Source organism: Gordionus sp. m RMFG-2023, chromosome 1, assembly GCF_954871325.1.
Source record: "Gordionus sp. m RMFG-2023 chromosome 1, tfGorSpeb1-WG-v2, whole genome shotgun sequence".
Classification (NCBI taxonomy): Eukaryota; Metazoa; Nematomorpha; class Gordioida; order Chordodea; family Parachordodidae; genus Gordionus; species Gordionus sp. m RMFG-2023.
In genome coordinates this window covers 77,730,478-77,753,435 of record NC_088775.1, presented here as the reverse complement: position 1 = coordinate 77,753,435, position 22,958 = coordinate 77,730,478, and the positions used below count along the sequence as shown (strand labels likewise).

General features: G+C 26.3%; 1 protein-coding gene and 1 non-coding gene across 5 annotated transcripts; one reads left to right on the top strand and one right to left on the bottom strand.

Moving 5' to 3' along the window:
- Positions 1-1,499: 1,499 nt before the first annotated feature.
- On the bottom strand, positions 1,500-22,529 carry LOC135931811 (nicotinamidase-like). 4 transcript variants are annotated; one of them, XM_065469110.1, is made up of 6 exons: positions 22,104-22,514; positions 21,929-22,066; positions 8,055-8,241; positions 6,100-6,242; positions 3,716-3,762; positions 1,500-2,318 (listed from the first exon to the last, which is right to left on the bottom strand). In XM_065469110.1, exons 1-6 carry the CDS (start codon positions 22,392-22,394, stop codon positions 2,276-2,278), a joined length of 849 nt encoding a protein of 282 aa, XP_065325182.1. In that variant the 5' UTR covers positions 22,395-22,514; the 3' UTR covers positions 1,500-2,275. The 4 variants fall into 4 exon arrangements, with proteins under 4 accessions (XP_065325182.1, XP_065325183.1, XP_065325180.1 ...); XM_065469111.1 differs by lacking the exon at positions 3,716-3,762 and having other exon boundaries at positions 8,079-8,241; positions 22,104-22,529; XM_065469108.1 differs by lacking the exon at positions 3,716-3,762 and having other exon boundaries at positions 22,104-22,505.
- Positions 22,464-22,536, top strand: Trnar-ucg (transfer RNA arginine (anticodon UCG)). The gene has a single exon. It is a non-coding gene; the product is annotated as a tRNA-Arg (tRNA).
- The last annotated feature ends 422 nt before the right edge of the window (positions 22,537-22,958 follow it).

The window sequence follows — 22,958 nt, the reverse complement described above, 5'->3', positions numbered from 1 at the left end:
CTGACCTTCAAAAATGTATGTATATATCTTAAACAATAATTTGAAAGAAAGAATGTAAAAGTTGATATTTTTTAAAAAATTATTCATCATAATTTATACATTTTTGGAAAAAACATTTATATATAAAAAAAGTGGACCGAAATTGTTTTTTAAGAAATGGAATATAAGCCAAAGATAAGTCTTAAGACAAAAGGGCAATGTATTATAATTATTAATAATAGATCCATAAAATTACTAAATAATATAATATATCAAATATAATTTTTTATAAAGTGAGTAATTTTAATTTATTAATCTTAATAAAAGTAAAATATAATTATAAAACTATTGATAAAATTAAATCATAAATTAAATGAAAAAATTAAAGCACAATACAAACAGTGGAACATTATATGTCGTAGATTTACAGTATATGACAATCAAGTAATTTTTACTAATTTAGCAAATTATATATTTTACAGAAAACTTTAAAATATTGATAAGGACATCAGAAAATATCTTTTAAAGACATTGTGGGATGAATAATATGAAGATTAATTTTTAATATCATTTTTTATTTAAAATAAATAGTTGGCGTTAAATAATTGAATGCAAATTGTTGCTATATTTATTATCAAGAGCATTAATTAGTAAAATTTGTTAAAATGTCAAATATGTCTGTAAAAGTGAAATTTTACCTAGTATTTTGTAACTAATTCTATATAATAGGAATATCAACTATATGTCTACTTACTTTTTATAAAAAAATTTCTTATACTTATTTGGAATAAATTATTGCCATGCTTTTATATTAATGTATATACAAGTAATTTATTATTATATAAACTAATAAAAATAAATTTCATATTTGTATTTATTTTATTAAAATTAACCTCCTATATTGTAAAAATCTTTGCCCAAAATCAGTAATTTTTTAATTCCCCCCCCCCTTTGGAAAATCCTGGCTACGCCTATGTAAGAACATATTATAATTATATTGCAATTTATTATTTTAATTTATAAAGAGAGATCTATTTTTCTCTTATATTTGGCTAATGATCTAGAATCAAATTTTTATCTAGAATAATCTCTTTATAAATATTTAATAGGGCTAATTCATTTAATCGGTTTTCACGATGATATTTCTTAAATAGATTTTTAACCTTTTCAAAGATGAACACGACCTTTCATTAGTGCAGAAGATAGTAATCGATAAGGTAGCCAAAATAAAAAAACAATGTTTTGATATTAGACAGGGAATCTAAAGTGCAATTACATATGGAAAAGGCCTGCAAAGCATTTTTTGATCTCAAAGAATACTCTATTCTGTCAAGATTTTTATACCAAAATTCGATATCAGAATAACTTATCATATAATCCTGATAAATCATCATAGTAAAACTCTGAGATTTGCTTAAATTTTGATCCTTAATATAGAATCAAGTCAAATATACCTTTTCAAAAATTTTACTTATCATCTGCGTTTAATGAAGACATAGCGAATAACAGAAATACGTGGAGAACTACAAGTGCTGAAAGAAATTGAACCATTTAAACAAGGCGCTAATACTTTTTAATGGTAGAATATTTGTTTAAAATAATAAAAATTAAAATTTTTCTAAATTAAATAAATTCGGGCGGGGCAGAATAATAATCTTTATTTTTATTTCGTGTCGGGGGTTGAAAAATTAGGCCCGAAGCAGATCTGTATAAATATCCTATTTTGGAGACCGATCCAAAATATGTTAATGTATTTTCTTTAAATAACTGATTAGATATAAGATTCAACCGGATACAAATAAGAAAAGAATCCGGTACATATTAAAAAAACTCAAAAACCGCGAATTTTGTTTAAATGAATGCATGCATATTTAGATGTTCAGATTTGGCATCGTTATTGTATAAATGCTATTTATATAGACTATGGGGTGCGTCCAAAATAAAATTTTATTTTTAAAAAAATTTATTTATTATTGAAATTTACGAAATCGAGTTTGGACGCAAAATACATAAATGCGAGAATATTTTATTTTTTTTTTGAAATTTTTTTTTGACTTTAGACCCCTATATCAGGAAATATAAATAAAGTGGTGGGTAAAATTTATAGCAAAAGGCTGATTATAAATAAAATTTAAAATCTAATTTGTGATAAATAAATAAATAATTCAAAAAATGATTTATTAATATAAATACAATACTCTTATATGTAGAGAATGAATTATATGACGAATATATTATCTATCAAAAAATTTATAACGTATGCGAGATTTATCTTGACTTTTGAGCTGAGTGTTAGTTATCTTATCTTGTGACTGAGTATTAGAAATATGCTCGTATACCTAAATTTAAAAATAAAAAATATATATTATAAAAATCAAAGATTTGCGGGAAGGAAAAAATTTAATTTTAATTTTTTAATAAATAAACTAGCAATTTTGGATTATCAAAGGTATAAGAAAAATATTTTAATTAAATATATAAATGCATTCAGAATCTGAATTTGATTTCTAATAGGGATGTACAGATATTTTATATCGGATCGAGCTGATATTTCGCCGATTTTAAAATATCGGTTATAGGCAAATATTATAAAATTTCCGATCCGATATAAAATGGCGCTTTTAACAAAATTTAAAAAAAAATTATATCTAAAAAACCATTTATTTTTATAAATAAAATCGAAATATATTTTTATGTTTAATTTTTTTAATAGTAATAATTAGTTAATAAACATTCTGCAATATAGTTTTTTTCTTTTCGCATTCTAAAAAAGTGTTCATTATTCCATTCAGAATCTGTTTTTAGTGATGCTAGTGATATTAACAGTCCCCATCACCGCAGACCGATCTCTGATAAATTGGAAATTTTGGTATTTCTAAAAAGAAATCTTCGATATATTAATTTTAAATATTAATTTCAAATTTCATAATATATTTGTTTATTACTTATCATGTAAATAGACTAATGTTATTACTTATTATATAAATAATAGCAATTGAATTGAATATAAACTATAACAGATCATTATAATATATTTAAATGACATATGTTATGATATAGTAAAATTATAGATGTTGTACTAATAAAAAATATATTAAAAATTAAAACCGGTATCTTTACAGAATACAAAATTAGATATGATGTAGGATCGGTTATCAGCCGATATCAATTTAATATCTGGAATATCGGATCGAATCGGCCTCCAAAAAGTGGTATCGATACACCCCTAATTTCTAATGATATTCTGAATAAAACACATAGTTGTCAATACATTTTCAAAAAACTAATTTCGTTAGATATTTTTTTAATACTATTTAAAAATATATTGAAAAACTACGGGTAGCAATTAAAGATCTGCAAAGCCTACCCCGTTCGAGAGCCGCGGGCCGGGAAATTTATAATATAAATCATTTATAATAAATTAATATACACTATGAATAATATTAAGCCTAACGTATAATTCACTTTTAGTAACAAAATATGGTAGCCCCAATAGTCTAATTTTGGATTCAGGTGGGGGTATTAATCAGAGTTGGGCAGTACCGCGAATACTTGTATCTAAGATACAAGATCCTTTTGTATCTTGTACTCAGTATCTTATTGACATTTTTAAGAAGATACTAGTATCTGTATCTAAGATTTTTTATTTTGAAAAGAATCTTGTATTATTTTCATTTTCTTTAAAAAGATACAGATAATATTCATGTTTAAAACATTTACATATCACACAATGTACTTTATTTTCTTCGTGAAATCTTGTATTATTTTCTTTATTTTTTCCCGCTATATTTTAAATATATTTATAACCAAAATTAGTTGGAAGTTTTACAGGTCACAAAGATTGATAGATTAAAAATAACAACACCAAAACTAAATAAGATAAGGATATATTTTATATGTAATATTTTTTAATTTGTAGAAAGTTTAACAATCATAGTAGTGAAGATGAAATTATGGAGATAGGTTCTCCTGAATCAAATCCGAATCTTAAAATTCTAGATGGAAAATTTTATAAAGTAATTCATGTGAAAAAGAACAAGGTACAAGCTGAATGTCAAAATTGCACAAGTAAAAAAGTTATTACAGGTTCAACAAACTCCTCTACAAACTTTGTTAATTAAACATATTAAAGTATATTTATTTTATAATTATTAACATAATAATACCTCTACTTAAGTCGCTCTTAGATAATTGTTATTAAAATTTTTTATAGAAGATGGTTGAATATCAAATTAAAATCATTTTGGATATATATTTTTTAGATGTATCGATACCACTTTTTTGGAGGCCGATCCCATATTCCCGATATTAAATTGATATCGGTCGATTACCGATCCGATATCATATCTAATTTTATATTCTGTAAAGATACCAATGGTTTTCATTTATAATATACTTTTTATTAGTACGTCTATAATTTAACTATACCACAACTTATGTCATTTAAATATATTATAATGATCAGTTATAGTTTATATTCAATTCAATTGCAATTCTATAAAAATATAAAATATTTTTATTGTTAAATCACTTTTATATAATAAGTAAGTAATAACATTTCACTTTTATATAATAAGTAATAACATTAATCTATATATATAATAAGTAATAAACAATTATATTATGAAATTTGAAATAAATATTTAAAATAATATTTAACATTAAAATATCGAAGATTTCTTTTTAGAAATACCAATATTTCCAATTTATCAGAGGTCAGCTTGCGGCGATAGTAACTGTCAATATCACCAACTTCACTAAAAACAGATTCTGAAGAAAATTTCGCACACTATAATAAACAGAATGCGCAAAAAAATAACAATATGGCAGAATGTTTATTAATTATTTATTATTATTAAAAAAATATATAAAAAAATGGATTTCGATTTTATTTAAAAAAATAAATGATCTTAGATATAACTTTTTTTAAAAATTTTATAACAATTTATTTTTGTTAAAGAAGCCATTTTATATCGGATCAAATTTTATAATATTGGCCGATAACCGATATTTTAAGGGTGAAGTCGGCCCGATCCGATAAAAAATATCGGCACATCTCTAATATATTTTGTATATAATTATTTTAGCAAGTTCTTATTAGAGGAAATATTCAAGCTACACTTGATATATAACATTAGATAATTTTAAAAGGCTCTTAATAAAATAATTATAATAAAGTAGAATTTAACTTTATTAGTTACTTTTATTTATTTATGATATAAGTAAAATTACATTACAGCATTTATTTACAAATTTAATCAATTTAAAATGCATAAGAAAATTGTTATGTATTTAATAATTATAATAAAATGTTATACATTATTTTCATATTTTTTATATATAATTAATAATTTTGCAAGAAATATATAAAAAAAATTTGAAAAGAGATTCAAATGCAAGAATTAATAAGTCATATTAGAAAATAAAATACATAAATATCACAAACAAGTAATGATAAATACTTATTAAAGATAATGAATAAAATAAAACTAGTATATTTTTTTAGAGACGCCATTTAGCCATATACTCCGAATATAAACTATACTTAAAACAACACAGAAAATAACCTGCAAATTCTAATAAAAGATTTAATTTAATTTTTTTTCTTATTTGCAAATTTCATCTCCCATTAAATATATTACTCTCCCTTCCTTGTTTAAGCTATTAATGGGCAAAAACTAATATTAAAATCCCTGTTTATTATAATTAATTCATTAATAAATATTTTATTAATTATTGCAAATATTCTATCTTATATGTGTATGCTATGTTCTTCACAAATAAATAATAAAAACTGTATTTTATAAACTATTCTAATTTAATTGGTAATGATAATTTAAAAGTATCTTGTATTTAAAATACTCTAATTTAATAAAAGATACAAGTATCTTTTATCTTGTATCTTTTTGATATTTTGAAAAAGATACTAGTATCTGTATCTAAGATTCATTTTTTTTAAGAATCTGTATCTGTATCTAGATTCTTTTACTGGAGGACCTGCCCAACTCTGGTATTAATACATTATATAAGACAATTAATTTAGAAGATTAATATTAAATAAGACTATCCTAATGAGGTAAAACTAAAAATAACTAATTTATATTTCAAATATTTATTAACTTGATTGGCTTGAATTATCGAAATACCATTATCACTCATATTAACCAAAGCTTCGTTTATTTTGAAAGTATCGACTCCTCTGCAAGCATCCACTATCAAATAAGTGTTGTAGCCAAAGTCTTTAGAATCCATAGCAGTGTGATCTTGGTCATATAGAGAAAGATTAAATTTTGTTCAGAGTTAAAGAGCATTTCTGAAATTCTGAAATAGTCAACAAAAAGAAAGCCACATTATAAAAATCGCCCATAAAATTAAATAAAATAAATGGCCAGTCAAAAAAATATATGGCTCTGGCCGTGGCCGGGCGTTGAAAAATTTGGCGTCAAATCTACTTTAAGGTATAAAATTTCTTATTATTTTAAGTAATATTATATAAATTCATATTGTAAGGTATAATTTAAGGATGGTTATTTTTATTTATAGTAGGACTGGGAAAAAGAAAGAAAAAATTATGACATTTCTTTTGAATTTACAAAAATAAAACAAAATACTCCATATTTTTTCTTTAACATTCAATGAGAAATCTTTTTAATTTAGTTTGTTTCAAAAATGGATCTGTATTATTTATGAATATTTTTGTAAATGACATATTTATAGTGATCGTAATTTTTCTTTATCTATATAAATTTATATTTTTTGATAATTCAAAGTTGATATTCTTATTTATAAAACAAAGTAATCACTACAAAAATTAGGCGGACATTTCTCAAATCTATTATGTAAAATTGCCTTAGTATTGATAACAATCTAGTCTTCAATAACTGATTTAGAGAAAGATTTATTTTTATTAAAAACACAAAAAAAGTTAATCTCTCAAAACCAAGGACCTGGGGTAAAATTTTGAGTAAATTGATAGAATGGAATGATTTTTCAAAAACACGTTATATTCTCATTTTATTAATACCTTAAACCCAGGGACAAACTTTATTAAATTATTAAATGTAAGTTTTGGTCCCGTTCTAAATCGCTATAAAAATGGGAATTTTTAGAATTTATAACTTAGGACTACGTTCTAAATCACTAAAATTGGGGATCTCGCTTATATTTTCTTGAAAATTTTAAAAGCAATATTGAAAATAATATTAATAGATGATAGGGAGGTAGCCCTTTGTATTTAATTGAGTTTTTTCTAAAAAGATAGCTAAAAATAAGAGAAATATCATCAATATTCCCAAAATTTGTTCCCAACTGGGAACAATATTTTTTCCCTTTTTATCGAAGTTTTTAAAACTCATTTAAATACATATGTCTACTGCCCTAGCATCTATTAATATTATTTTCATTATTACTTTTAAAATTTTGAAAGAGATATAAGCGAAATCCCCAATTTTTAGTTTTTTGTTTTAGGGATTTAGAACCTAACCCTAAGTTATATATAATCTAAAGCTCCTTTAATGTTGTCGAAGTAAAACTTATAACATAAATAAAATTATCAACTAAAAAAACAGTGAATCGTCTGAATGATTCGAATATAAATTCGATCCGTTATAAACACCTACCATCTCAATAATGACATTTGGCTCTTAACATTTTTATCCCCACTCCGTTCAAGCCAAGTGAATTTCTAAATTAAATTAGACTCTTAAGAGAAGTATTAATGGACTTAGATGCAATAATCAAATTAAGTCAAAAATGAGAGTGTGAAACCTAGGATTAGAAGGGTTGTTTCCGGTTTTCGATACTTTCAAAAGGTGGTTCTGCTTGGTACATGAAATTTTCAAATGAAAATTCTGGTTTCTTAGAACCGATGCGGTTCAAATGATAAAACTAAAACTGTTTTATTTTTTATTTTCCTAGCCCTATTTGTAAAGTGCCACATTAACAAACAAACTTAATTTCAAAACAATTCTATTTTATACCACTAAAATGATTTTTTTTGACAGATCAGATTCATAGGAAAAAAAGTTATATGGTAAAGAAGAGTTGTTAAATAATAATAAAAAATTATTTATTACACACACAAATGTCTAATGCCAAACCGCAAATGTAAACGTTTTGAATGGACAATGAGTCGAGTTTTTCTTTAAGACCAGTGCTAACAAATTTCTCGTTACTCCAAAAGGCTGAATAACAATCGATATCGCGATCACATCCTTTGTGCAAAAATTGTACATCTTTAATGGTTCCCGTTGGTTTTGCTATCTTGAAATTGATAATATTGAATGTAATATATATGTGTGTGTGGATTGCTTAATAGATTTTAAAAAAATAAGTATACTATTTAAATTGATTTAAACACATGCCTGCATTCACAGTTAGCGTGAATTCGTAGCGAAGTATACAAAAACTATGAATGCAAGGTTATGAGATAAAAAAGATTAGAATTTATTTTGCAAAAGAACATTTTAAAAGTGACGCGTTACCGGTATTTATTTTTTTTAAATAAAGTAGTTCGCTAATCCCCATCATTTCCAAATTGTAGTCATTTACTTAACTAATACTTCCACTTTATTTATTTATTTACTTTTTAATAATTAAAATTATTTTTCCCTTTTATGTAATTACGCTCAGGTCTAGAGTGGTTACCATTTAGCACAAACTATAAATTTCGCAACATTGAAAAATTACTCACAACAAACGCTAGAGGATTATTATTTCTTTGATGAAAAAGAAGAGTTCTCATGGGACTTTCTAATATATTTATCTTCTCTTTTTTTTTAAAAAATTGAGTATTTGAAATCGTTATCCTAGTGGAAAATAACAAACTTAGTAAAGGTGAAGGTTCGGTATGGATTTTCAAAGAAACTGAACAGATTTTTATTCGGATTTTGAATAAAATATTTCATTTGTTGGCAAATATAGAAACAATAAAATATGATATCAAACCACAACATTAATAAATATTGGCATCTAAGATAGAGGTAAAACTTAGCACCCTTAAAATAAAAATTAGCATGATATTTATTTAAGTGCTTCTAAGGTTATTTAAAAGGTTATGCGTTAAATCGGCACAGCGATAATTTGGCGCGGAGACAATTCTGCGCGTATCGATTATAGTTGCAATTTATTATAAATTTATTAGTATAAAACAAAAGGATCATTAAATAAAATTTATGTTGAGGTTTGGTCCTATTAATTAATTTTTCATTTTCTTTTTACAAAAATATTAAATTGTTTTTCTAATTGCGTAATATCTAATATCAATAAAAAATTTAATAATATCAAAAAAAATTATTAATTTAATAAACCAATATTTATACCTTGATTTCTTTGGTGGAGGAATTTACCGTGTTATAAAGACAATAAGTAACAAAATATCCTTAAAATATTTCGCGTTTATGCTTTAAGGAACTTTGGGATATTGAATATGTAGTTTTCAGATCCGATATTCTCGATACTAAATGGATATCGGCCGATTACCGATCCGATATCATATCTAATTATGTATTCTGTAAAGATACCAATGATTTTAATTTTTAATATACTTTTTCAATATAGCAGAATGTTTATTAATTAATTATTATTTTTATAAAAATAAATGGTTTTTTAGATATAACTTTTTATAAAAATTTTATAACAATTTATTTTTTCTAAAAAAGTCATTTTTTATCGGATCGGAAAATTTTATAATATTGGCCGATAACCGATATTTTAAAATGGGTGAAATGGTCCGATCCGATAAAAATATATCTACATCCCTAATATTATGGTTACTACAGCAAAAATTTAATGAATAAATCTTGTAAGCAAGGCAAAGACCCTACCAGGACGTATAATATGTTTATTAAACAAATAGGATAGAAAATTTATTTTTTCCAAACCTGAGTCGGATTTTTTTATTGCCAATAAAAAATTTATATTTTCCGCGTCAAATGGTGAATTGTTTAATAATTTTTTAAAATAGTGAGAATGTTTAAAATATTTATTTGAAAATTTTTTGTAGACCCAGTTAATAGAAGCATACATACCCAGTCCATAAAGTGTCTTTGGCGCGACCTCAAAACAAAATATGTTAAATCTTGAAGGTCACAGTTTATAAAAGATTTATATAAATCTATTAAATTAAAAATGTTTTAGAAGATATTATCAAGCTTTAAATGTATATAATATATATTTTGTTATATTTTTTTATTTTAAATTTGAAAAATAAATAATTTAAATAAAGAGTAAAATATTTAATATATGTAATTAGAAATAAAGCTTATAAGTAATGATATAGTGATCATTGAGAAAGAATCAAAGGTATCCAAATTACAAATCTAAACGGCATCTTTATAATCCATAAAGCTTTTTATTTCGTCCATTTTTGAAGATTTTTTTAAAAACTTAATTTAAATAAATGTATCTAATCCCCTAGCATCTATTAATATTAATTACTACTTTAAAAATTTACTAGGAGATATATGCGAGATTCCCAATTTTTCACTATATCGTGCTCTTACAGACTGATTTGGACCGTTTTCATTTCGATTTGTAATATGTTTTTGAGATATTCAAAGAACAAAATGGGAGCCAATTTCACAACAGCCCCCAAATTTTGAATTTAATAAAAAGTGTAATACCCAAAATTTCCTAAAGTACAACGATAGATAATCTTTTTCTCTTCTGAATGATACTTCAAATAAATTTTTATCTCGATTATTTATTTCGGAAATCAGATTTTAAACTTATATTAAAGCGAGAAGTTAGCCCCCCCCCCTCCAATATTGCAATTCTTTTGGATTTTCAATGGTTTACAAGTTGGACTGATTTGTACCCTTTCAAACTCAATTTGACCATTACAGTTTACCAGCTATTGATAGTTAAAAATATGGCGCCAAAAATAAAAACACTCAAAATTAATTTTTTTTTAAATTTTTTAACGAACAACGATAGAGAACCTTTGTCTCTTCTTAATGATGCTTCAAATTAAATTTCATATCCATCAAACATTTCGGAAATCAAATTAACTTATATTATAGCGTGAAGTTTAGCCCCCCGATATTGCAATTTTGGCATTTTATTGACGTGATGCGATGAAATTTATTATTTATTATTGTAAAATAAAATGTGAAAATTCAAGTTTTATAGAAAGTGTTTTATAAATTTAAAAAATATATATTATTTTTTCTGAAACAATATGTAAATGATTTATACCAAGAAAATGGAAAACCTCACGCACCATCCGCATATATATGGTGTCCATTAAGCGCATGTATATTCCAATACTCCAAAATATCTGTATATTATAAAAACGGATAGATATTATATTAGATCCCAAATTGACCCAGCATACTATGAAAAGTATTCTTAATAACATTTGCTTGATGTTAGCCCTTTTGATCATTCAATAGACCACAATAGTCCTAGCAGTAGTAAAGATATGAAATCTTATACTAAAAAATTTATTTTAACCTTATCTTTTGATGAATGGAAAAAAATAAAACCTATTAATAAAATTTTTAATAATAATAATACCACAAAGAAGGGAAGGCCATATTCTGTGTTGCGGAATATGGGCTGATAAAATACAATCTAATTTTTGGGATGTTACAAGATAACCTTGTTCGATTCAGGTCATTAGGGCAAAGGTGTATGATAATGACCCATATTATGAAAGGAGAATGTTCCTATTGTAAATCAATTTTAAAAGCTTGTATTCCAGTACGTCCGTAGTTAGAGCAGAGAGCTATAGTGGAATGCGTTTATAGTGGCCATTTTTGAGAAGATCATGAGCAAAATATAAAAAAAAGAAGATTAGCCGATGAGACACTGGTTAATTTTGCAAAGGAAATTATTAAAATGCAACGTCTTTCGTACTGAGCTAGCAAGTAAATTTATGAAATTCGATGATATGTTCATCTACTTAAACCGAGGTTATTATAAAAGCAAAATCTATGGCGGTTATGGCAGCTCGCTACGATGAAAATCCCATTTCATTAGCAAAAAACACGATACCATTTATTTTAGATAGATTCTATGTACATTATTGGAGTAGGGAACAAATGCAGATTTATAAGATATTTCAAAAATATCTAATGATCCCACTGGTGGTGTGGTACGCAATTTTGATAGACCGTTTGGGAAAAATCGGGTCCTATATTCTTATATGATACTGATGTCAGAAATCCACAAACAAAATATCAATACTCAGTGTGCAACATGCTTTCTGAAAGGCATGATACAGAAAGTATAGTCATTTGCCTAAATTTTGGATACGAGATGGAGCCACAGTGCCCAATGAAATTATATCCGAACCGACATGTCTCTTGCCTTATTATCGACTATATGCATTGCATTCACAGCGCATTCATCTTTCAATAATTACATAATGGCCTGCCATTATTTATTTTCAATACTGGTTTAATAAAAATACCACTTTGTTATAACCGGTGTTGTGACTCACACAATAAAATTAGTAACTACATGGAAATGTCTGAAAGGATAATCACATCGTATACGTTAATTTTATATAACCTAATGATGTTGACAAAGGATATCTATAATCTTCAAAAAACTTGATATTCAATATTCGTTATAGCTTTAAGCGAAACGGAAGGAAGTAATATAAATATAATCCTAAAAAAATTACTGAATGTGAATGCGCAATAAGTTGGCTTAAAGAAAAATTTGCGTTGGAGATATTTTAGATTGTCATGATCTCCTTGTATTTTTGGCTTCTTAAAAATATCAGAGCACCATTGCGCGAATTTATTATCACCTGAATGAGAATAGAAACAATCAATATCATATAAGGGCTCCTCATTGTTATCATTCTCTTTTTCTGATAAGACCCAAACGAAAATTTTTCTTTAAGCCAACTTATTGCGCATTCACATTTAGTAATTTTTTAGGATTATATTTATATTACTTCTTCCGTTTCGCTTAAAGCTATAACGAATATTGAATATCAAGTTTTTTGAAGATTATAGATATCCTTTGTCAAAATCATTAGGTTATATAAAATTAACGTATACGACGTGATTTTCCTTTCAAACATTTCCATGTAGTTACTAATTTTCTTGTGTGAGTCACAACACCGGATATAACAACGTGGTATTTTTATTAAACCATGATTGAAAATAAAGTACAGGCCATTATGTAATTATTTAAAGATGAATGCGCTGTGAATGCAATGCATATAGCCGATAATAAGGCAAGAGACATGTCGGTTCGGATATAATTTCATTGGGCACTGTGGCTCCATCTCGTATACAAAATTAAGGGAAATGGCTATACTTTCTGTATCATGCCTTTCAGAAAGCATGTTGCACACTGAGTATTGATATTTTGTTTGTGGATTTCTGACAGCAGTATCATATAAGAATATAGGACCCGATTTTTTAAACGGTTTATCAATATTGCGTACCACACTACCAGTGGGATCCTTAGATATTTTTTAAAAAAGTTTTGATATTATACGCTTTATAAACCTGCATTTGTTCCCAACTCCAATAATGTACATAGAATCTATCTAAACCTATATCTCGAAAACAGTTGATAAATGGTATCGTGTTTTTTGCTAATGAAATGGGATTTTCATCGTAGCGAGCTGCCATAACCGCCATAGATTTTGCTTTTCAAATAACCTCGGTTGAAGAACATATAATCGAATTTCATAAATTTACTTGCTAGCTCAGTACGAAAGACGTTGCATTTTAATAATTTCCTTTGCAAAATTAACCCGTGTCTCGTCGGCTAATCTTCTTTTTTTTTATTTTGCTCATGATCTTCTCTAAAATGACTATAAACGCATTCCACGATAGCTCTCTGCTCTAACTACGGACGTACTGGAATACAAATTTTTAAAATTGATTTACAATAGGAACATTCTCCTTTCATCACTACATAGTATGGGCCATTATCATACACCTTTGCTCTAATGAACTGAATCGAACAAGGTAATCTTGTAGCATCCCAAAAATGAGATTGTATTATATCAGCCCATATTCCGCAACACAGAATATGGCCTTCCCTTCTTTGTGGTATTATTATAATTTTTATTAGTAGGTTTTATTTTTTTCCAATCATCAAAAGATAAGGTTAAAATAAATTTTTTAGTATAAGAATTCATATCTTTACTACTGCTAGGACTATTGTGGTCTATTGAATGATCAAAAGGGCTAACATCAAGCAGAGGATATTTAGAATACTTTCCATAGTATGATGGGTCAATTTGGGATCTAATATTATATCCATCCGTTTTTATGAGCATATAGAGATATTTTGGAGTCTTGGAATAAAAACATGAGCTTAATTGACACCATATATATGCGGATGGTTGGTGCGGTTCTCCATTTTCTCGGTATATTTACTTATTACTTCAGAAGAAGTAATTCCGAGATGATATTTTTAATAATAGGTGCCATATCTTAAAAAAATAATTTTTTTTTTAAATTTTATAAAAGATATACTTTATAACACCTATAAAATTTGGATTTTCACATTTTATTTACAATACCTACCAGGCAAGTAAGTATAAGAAAATAAATAATATATTTCATCGCATCACGTTAATACCGATAACTATTTCCGCTAAAGGCATTATTGCGGTTGTACTTGAGCGAATTAAACTAAATCTAATAGATTATCTAAATCAATCGCTTGAATTAATTATATTAATAACATTTAAACTAAGGATACACCGATATTTTATATCGGATCAGATCGGGCCAATATTTCACTTTTTTAAAATATCGGCTATAGGCGGATATTATAAAATTTTCGATCTGATAAAATGGCGTCTTACTTTTTAAAAAATTCTCAAATTTCATAATATATTATTACTTATTATGTAAATGGATTAATGTAATTATATAAATAAGTTATTTATCAATAAAAATATTTTGATCATTATAATATAATGAAATGACTTATGCTATGGTATTGTTAAATTATAGATGTTATACTTTCAAAAAGTAAATGAGATGAGTAGATGTATATAATGATGCAAAATAGCTCCATTTGAGCCTATTTTAAAAAACGGCTAACTAAATATTTTAGCCAGAAAAATATTGCCTAAGTCTCGAGAATTCGCTAATAGTGCAAAACTTTATCAGCTATGAGCAAAATCTTTAGGCTTGTGTAATATTTTTCAGGATAATTTACTGAGTTAGCCGTTTTAAAAATTGACTCAAATATAACGATTTTGCAACACTAGATCAGGCGTGTAAGCAACGGAGGGGGGGGGCAAGAGGACACCCCCCCCCCCAAGCAAAAAATGCAAATGCCGGATTATATTTTTCAAAAATATTATTGTTAATATTAATTTATATTTGTTAATATTTATTCCTATCTCATTAATTACATTTATTTATCACATTCATCTACTAAGTTATTTTATCAATTAATTTCGATTTCAAGTTTTCCTTGGCGTAATTTACCTATTATTTTCAAATTTTAGTGGCGTATTATTTATCTAAATTTCTAGTCAAATAATAATTATCTCTGAAACTCCTTGTCCAACAGGGAGAAAGAAACTGCAAGCCTGTCCAACGAGATCGAGTCTCCACCATCAATCAGTAACAGCTTTTATGGAGTTAGAAGAACCGATTATTAATGCTATTACTGAAATATCACAATGGCTTGAAAGAAATATTTCCTCAGAAGCAAGAAAATTACTGGATTCAATACTTATTCCAAATTTTTTTTCTTATTAGAATGCATTATTTAATTATACAACTATTTTATATAATACTTTTCAAAAACATGACATTGACTTGATTAAGAAGATGAGAATAACTTTATTAGAACTCAAGGAAATTAGAGCTAATGTTCATGAAGAATTTCATATTTTATAAGTTAATGTTGAGTCAAAAGCAGAGTTATACGTGTTTAATATTTGTCCCCCTCGACTTGCAGCAAGAACATTTATATAGGATCAGTAGAAGTATTATAAAACAAATGTCCCCTCTCTTAGTACATTTATAACCCAAATAAATGAATGGTTTTTAATTCATCATGCAGCACTTGCAAATCCGCAGATATTACTTCCACATAAGCCTGTTCAACCTTTTTCAGATGGTGATAGAAAAAAAATAAATATTTGTTAGATTTTTATCATGAAGATGTCAAAATATCTTATGATGCCTTATTAGCTGAATAACTATGATTAAAATATTAACTATGGTTGATACAGTCCCAAAAAATGCTATGGATGCTTTGCATTATTTCAAACACATTTTAGATTATATTCCCAATGTATCAAAATGGTTATATATATATTTGCAACTCTTCCCATTAGTAAACTAATGAGAGAACATTCTCTTTTTTAAGAAGAATAACAGAGCCCTGCAGAGGTACCATTTGCAGGGCAAAGCCCAGATTTTTTTTAAAAATTTTTTTGGGCCCGGGGTTTTTTTAAAAAAATTTTCAGGCCCGGCCCGATTTTTTTTAAAATAAATTATATTTATTTTTTATCTAATAATGGCGATTTCAAATATTTGGTTATAAAATATACAGCTTGGCCCGGATATTTTTTTTGAAAAAATTTTCAGGCCCCGCCCGGGTGTTTTTTTTTAAAAATTTCAAGCCCGGCCCGGGTATGTTTAAAAAAATTAAAATACGGTCCGGCTCGGTGGCCGGGCCGGCAAGTCTCTGAAAAACATACCTATGAAATACAACTTCTGAAAGTAGATGGCATTTAACGCCAAGCAAGGATAGATAATTGAAAAATTAGCTCAAACAAACAAAATACAATTATTACTATGAAACTTTTTGTGTATTAATTTATATTTCCAACATTTAAATTTTTTATACTTTATATATTTTAAAGGCTCAAAAAATTCAAATTTCAATTTTGGGTCCTTTAAGTGATTCATATCGGGGTTATATATTCACTTTATATTTTATAATTCACATTTATTTTATAGTTTTTCAATGCCGGTTCATATATATAATTTTTTTGTAATTCACATTAATTTAAAATTGCGTATTAGAAAAGTTATTAGTCCTAATAAATTTATGCTTAGTATTTTTAATTATCAATAATATTTCTTAAAAAATTTTATTCCCCCCCCCCCAGACAAAATTCCTGCGTACGCGCCTGCACTAGATGTATGCATTTAATATTAAAACGATTAGTATGTTTACAGAATACAAAATAAAATATGATATCGGATCGACCTCCAAAAAGTGGTATTGGTGCACCAATAATTTAAACAAAATAGCAAGTTTTTACTAATTTGATAAATAAAGCAGTTAAATTACACATTTTACCTAAGATTTAAACTAGAGCTTTGAACCGGGTTGGTTCGGTTTAGAATTTACAACGGTTCTTTTCGGTTCGTTCCGGTTTTTATAAATTTGATTTTTTTTAAAAAAATTAAGAATTTTTTAATTTATATTTTTATAATTCCTTATTTAATTTAACGATGAAGATTATTTCTTATCTAATAATTAACTAGTAATTTGCCTAATATCTATTAAATCGAGTAAATTAAGTGAAACAATAAAATTAATATTGATTGATATGAAGATAATGTCGATTTAATTGTAAATAAATTTTAAATCGAAAAGAAATCACGAATTAAATTGCCCCCAGAGTTGGGCAGGTCCTCCGGAAAAAGAATCTAGACACAGATACAGATTCTTTGTGAAAAAGAAATATCAAAAATATACAAGATAAAAGGTACTTGTATCTTTTGCTTAATTAGAGTATATATACCAGATACTTTTAAATTATCATTACCAATTAAATTGGAATAGTTTATAAATTACAGTTTTTAATATTTATTTGTGAAGAATATAACATACAAACAATAATTAATAAAAAAAATTAATGATGAGTTAATTATAATAATCAAGCATTTTAATATTAGTATTAGCCTATTCTTAAGGGAGACTAGTATTTTTAATTAGAGTTGAAATGTTAATTTGCAAAAGAGTATATTACATTCATTATTTTATAAGATAATCAAATTTTTAAAATAATTTATCATTAGACCTTTGCCGTTTCGGCGTACTTAACATTGTACCAAAACTAAATAACCTTTCAATTGTAACTGTTGAAGGTATTGGAGTATTATATGTATAAAAAAATTTCTTAATGGAAGGATGATAATTAAGTATCTATAATGTATTTCGACTTTCTTTAATACAATTTTAAACCTCCTACTCAATGTTATTTGTATTATAGAATTCAGCAACATTTGTTTTATCAAAAGAAAAATAATCATCATTTTCTTTATTAGATGTTAATCCTTTGGTGTTATAGTTTGAGCTTGATTATATACTCTGGTACTACATTTAGGGCCTTTTATTAATATATTTTGAAATTATTATTTTTATTAACCGACTCAATCCATAAGTTCTAAAAATATGGATGTGATATTGATGTCGAAAAAGCCTCATTATATTCAAATCATAGTAAAATATTTTCTTATAATCTTTTGCCCATTCTTGGGCAGCTTTTAATAAAGGTAGACAATATTTTAAACTTAAATTTTTAAGATAACCTATGTCCCTTTTAACTACACATAAATAATATACTTTAATATGTTTAACAAAATTTGTGTTTAAGATCATTTTTTTGTTTATACAGGTTTTGCATCTTGTCTGTACATAGTTTTTTAATTTTTATTCTTAAAAATTTTGCATATAAAATTTATTTTTATAATTTAAATTTCACACCTTCTTCTTCACTACCATGAGTGTTAATCATCCTACAAATTAAAAATATTACATAAAATTGATAATGATATTCAATCAAGTTCATTTGTATATAAAATATTATAATCTATTTTGGTGTTGTTATTTTTTATCTATCTACCTTAATATGAGTTGTAAATTTTCCAGCTAATTTTGGCTGTCAATATATTAAAATATGGTTGAAAAAAAAAGGAAATTAATAAAATATAAACTGTGATATGTAAAATTTTAAACATTAATATTAAAAAGAAAGAAACAAGATTCTTTTCAGAACAAAGGATCTTAGATACAGATACTAGTATCTTATTAGAAATGTGAAAAAGATACTGGGTACAAGATATAAAAGGATCTTGTATCTTAAATACAAGTATTCGCGGTACTGCCCAACTCTTGCCCCTATAGAAAAATTAAAATTTCGGTTAATAATTAAAAATTAATTATTTTTAAAAACCGTTATGAACCTGGCTAAAAATATTTATAACAGTTAAAATTATAAAGGTTCGTTCCGGTTTGAAGCCCTGATTTAAACAACGTCACCAGACCATATAAAAATTAATTATAAAAATTGTGTACTGTGTGCGCTATAATAGTAGTTTAAAAAATTTTTTAAGTCTAAAGTTTTACAAAGAAAATATAAAATTTTTATTGGCAATAACCGGCGCAAGTTTGTAAATATATTTTTTGGCCAGATTCAAGTTTATTTAATAAAAAATATATGTACCGGTACGGTCTTTTGTCTTGGCCTGCAGGATTCACCTATTGAATTTTTGGTGCAACCATATTAAATATTATCAAGATTTTGTTCATAATATTCCATGACCTATCAGCTTTAACATGCTCCACCAAATATCAGGGTAGATACAGGGTTTCCCAAGGAAAAGTCCCAATCAAAAAAGAAAAAGTTTCAATCATAAAAGGAAAAGGTCCGATCAAAAAAGGAAAAGGGTGAATCATAAAAGGAAAAAGTTCAATCAAAAAAGGAAAAGGCCCAAACAAAAAAGGAAAAGTGTCAATCAAAAAAGGAAAATTTAAAAGAAAAGGAAAAGGTTCAATCAAAAAAGGAAAAGTGTCAAACAAAAAAGGAAAAGGTCCAATCAAAAAAGGAAAAGTGTCAATCGAAAAAGGAAAACTCCCAAAAGGAAAGGAAAAGTGTCAATCAAAAAAGGAAAATTCCCATTCAAAAAAGGAAAATCGTAATTTTTTTTAAATTTTTTGTCAATTTTTCTTAAATTTATTTCTAAATTTTTGCGATTTCTTTACGTTATCTTTCTTACTGTATCTTTTCTCAATTTATTTCTAACTTTTTGCGATTTTCTTTACTTTATTATTCTTACTATATCTTCTCTTAATTTATTTTGCTTCTCATTTTTGATAATTCTTTTGTCTTTTTAAAAATAATTTATACATTTAGGTCCATTTTTTTAACAATTCTTTCGTTTTTTCTTTATCATGCATACAATATTCTCTTTAGGATTTTTTCATTGTAATCTTTTACATACATTTCTAACCTTTTCAATCTCTTTAAGTCATTTTTAATATTTATTTTTCTGAGCTTTATAATGGGTGGGCCCATAGCAGACCTCTAATTCTTATATTCGATAGAAAATGATACTCAAAATCGGCAAAGGTCATCAAATGGGATAAAATAACTCATTCAGGTTATTGTGTGATTTAGTTATTTTAAAATAATGTATATCTATGTTCACCAGGGAGAAATACTGCCATTTCCGAAAACATAGGTTACAATATCATTTGTAGGCATAGATTTTGAAGAATATATATTTCCTACATACCATGAGTGATTATGGAAGATACGTTTTGAAATTGTATAGTAAATGGAATAGTTGTATTTATAGTATCTAGCAGTTCCAATCAGTTTAAAAAATCAGCCCATGGTCTGGAAAAAATATTTTTGGATTAGGTCTTTTTTATGGGAAACTTGTACAAAATATATTTTAGAGGCCAGACAAATAATAATCAGTTAGAATCATTTTTGGCACAAAGTACCCTGGACAAAAATACCACTGAACAAAAAGACACCAGGACAAAAATACCCAAATTTTAATAATTCTTTTAAATGCTTAGAAAAGAAAGAAATTTTTTTTTTTTAAAATAATCATTTCTTCCACACATAGGTATATCAAATTTGACCAGTTAATTAAATATCGGTCAATTGACGGAATCATATTTGACCAGTCAAGCACAACCCTGCTTCAAATATTTGATTATTTTCACCATGAGATCAAGTGTAAAATTAATTTATAATTTTTTCCTACTTTCTATGCATGTATTAAATACAATAAACAGACCCCAATCAGTCATAGAATGCTTATATCTTTGAAACTACTAAACCTACATAAATGAAATTTAGAATATAGATTCTAAGATATATTTAATGAGGATAGGATACTGATAATTCGAGATATATATAATTAACCGTTATTATGTCATTTCAATTCTAGCATGCCTGGGACCCTATATACCCTACACAGAGTATTAAAGGGTCAAAAGTATTTTTGTTCCATGTCTTTTTTTTCTAGTGTACTTTTGTCCAGAATTTGGGTAAAAACAATTATCATCCAAACTAAAAAAAACCTGATAGAAAATTTCCTTGAGCCATCCAGGAAATTTTCAATCTATAAGAAGTTGTAAATTCAAAATAAAAAAGCCAATTAATGTTTTATTTGATAGTAATTAGGTTAAAGTAAAAATATATACATAAAATAAATAATAAACCAAACCAGCCAATCAAATAATTCTAAGCATTGGTTGGGCAGGTTAAACAAAATTTTCAGGTAAATGGGTTGAGCAAGTGAATTTAGAAAAACCAGGCTGGCATGTAAATGGGTTAAAAAATTATAAAACAATGGGAAAATGGAAAAAACCTGCCCATTGCAGCCTTCTAATAACCCTCATCTCATGGAAATATGATGTTCCCCTCACTTAGGATTATTAAGTGAAGCCAATTGTTTCACAAAATTTCATTTTCTAAGTAAAAAACTCTACCATCCAAATATAAAAATTTGAATAATCTCACCTTTTTTCCCTTTGCCTACTATTGAGTTTGGACCCCAAATTCAATTATAAAACACAAGTAGATTACTGGCTATTCTCATGAAATATTTTTGTTGCAAAAATATTCATATCTAATTAATAATTTTTATATTATTAATTATATTTCAAAAAATTTTCAGGAACTAAATAGTAAGGTGACATATATAAAATTTATAAATGGAAGTTTCAAATTTTTCAGTTATGATACTTTTAGATCCTTACATAATTCAGCGCCCCAAGTATTATCAATGCAATGTTTAGGCCACATTATTTGAGGGTATGTTATGTTAAGGAGAGGATATTTTAAATAAACTTGATCAAATACTTTGACATCTGTTGGCTTAGCCTATAATACAATAAAATTGTTTTTCTATTATATTTACTAAATGTACTATATTGCTTTGATAATCAAAATGAGAATGTTCAATATTATCAATAAAGGAGCAATGACTTTTTGGATGCCAATCTTGAGTATATACTATAATAGAAAAAAATTGTGAACATAGTTGATCCTGGAGAATTTCATCATTTATTATTGGAATTATATCTGCTCCATCTTCTTTAGCAGGACAATTTTTCAGTGCTAATGAGCCACTAATAAAGTCATTTTGAACATCCACCAAAAGTAAAGCGTTTTTAATATTTGACACATTCATAATATTAAAAAAAACCATAATACATTTATAATTATTTTGATAATTTATGTTTGTTATAAATTATAACTTATCACCATTTCTTTAACTGACTGCGTGGCCTAATGGATAAGGCGTCCGACTTCGAATCGGAAGATTGGGGGTTCGAGTCCCTCCGTGGTCGATTTTGTTTGTTATTTTCACATTTTTTAGGTATATTTTTACTATAAGCTCTTTTTAGAGCCATCGATATTTTTAAAATTTACACTCATTTAATATATGACTTGTTTTGCTATTTATCTATAAAAGTATCTCATCCATATAATGAATAATTTTTTGATTTATAATGTACCCGAACAGCCCTCAAAAAACCAGCATGTTCGAATATTTTTGACATATTTAACTCTTATTAGATGCTCTTGCTCTATGTCATTTTGCCTCTTTGAATTTTTTTGTATACTTTTCTTGTTATTGCGTCATTCTATGACTTTTATTATCATTTTGTCTTTTATGCGTCTCTTTTTCATATTATACGTGCTCTTGCATCTTTTTGCGTGCTTTCATGTAATATTTTATTTTTCTATGTTTTGGCCTTTGGGCGTAATT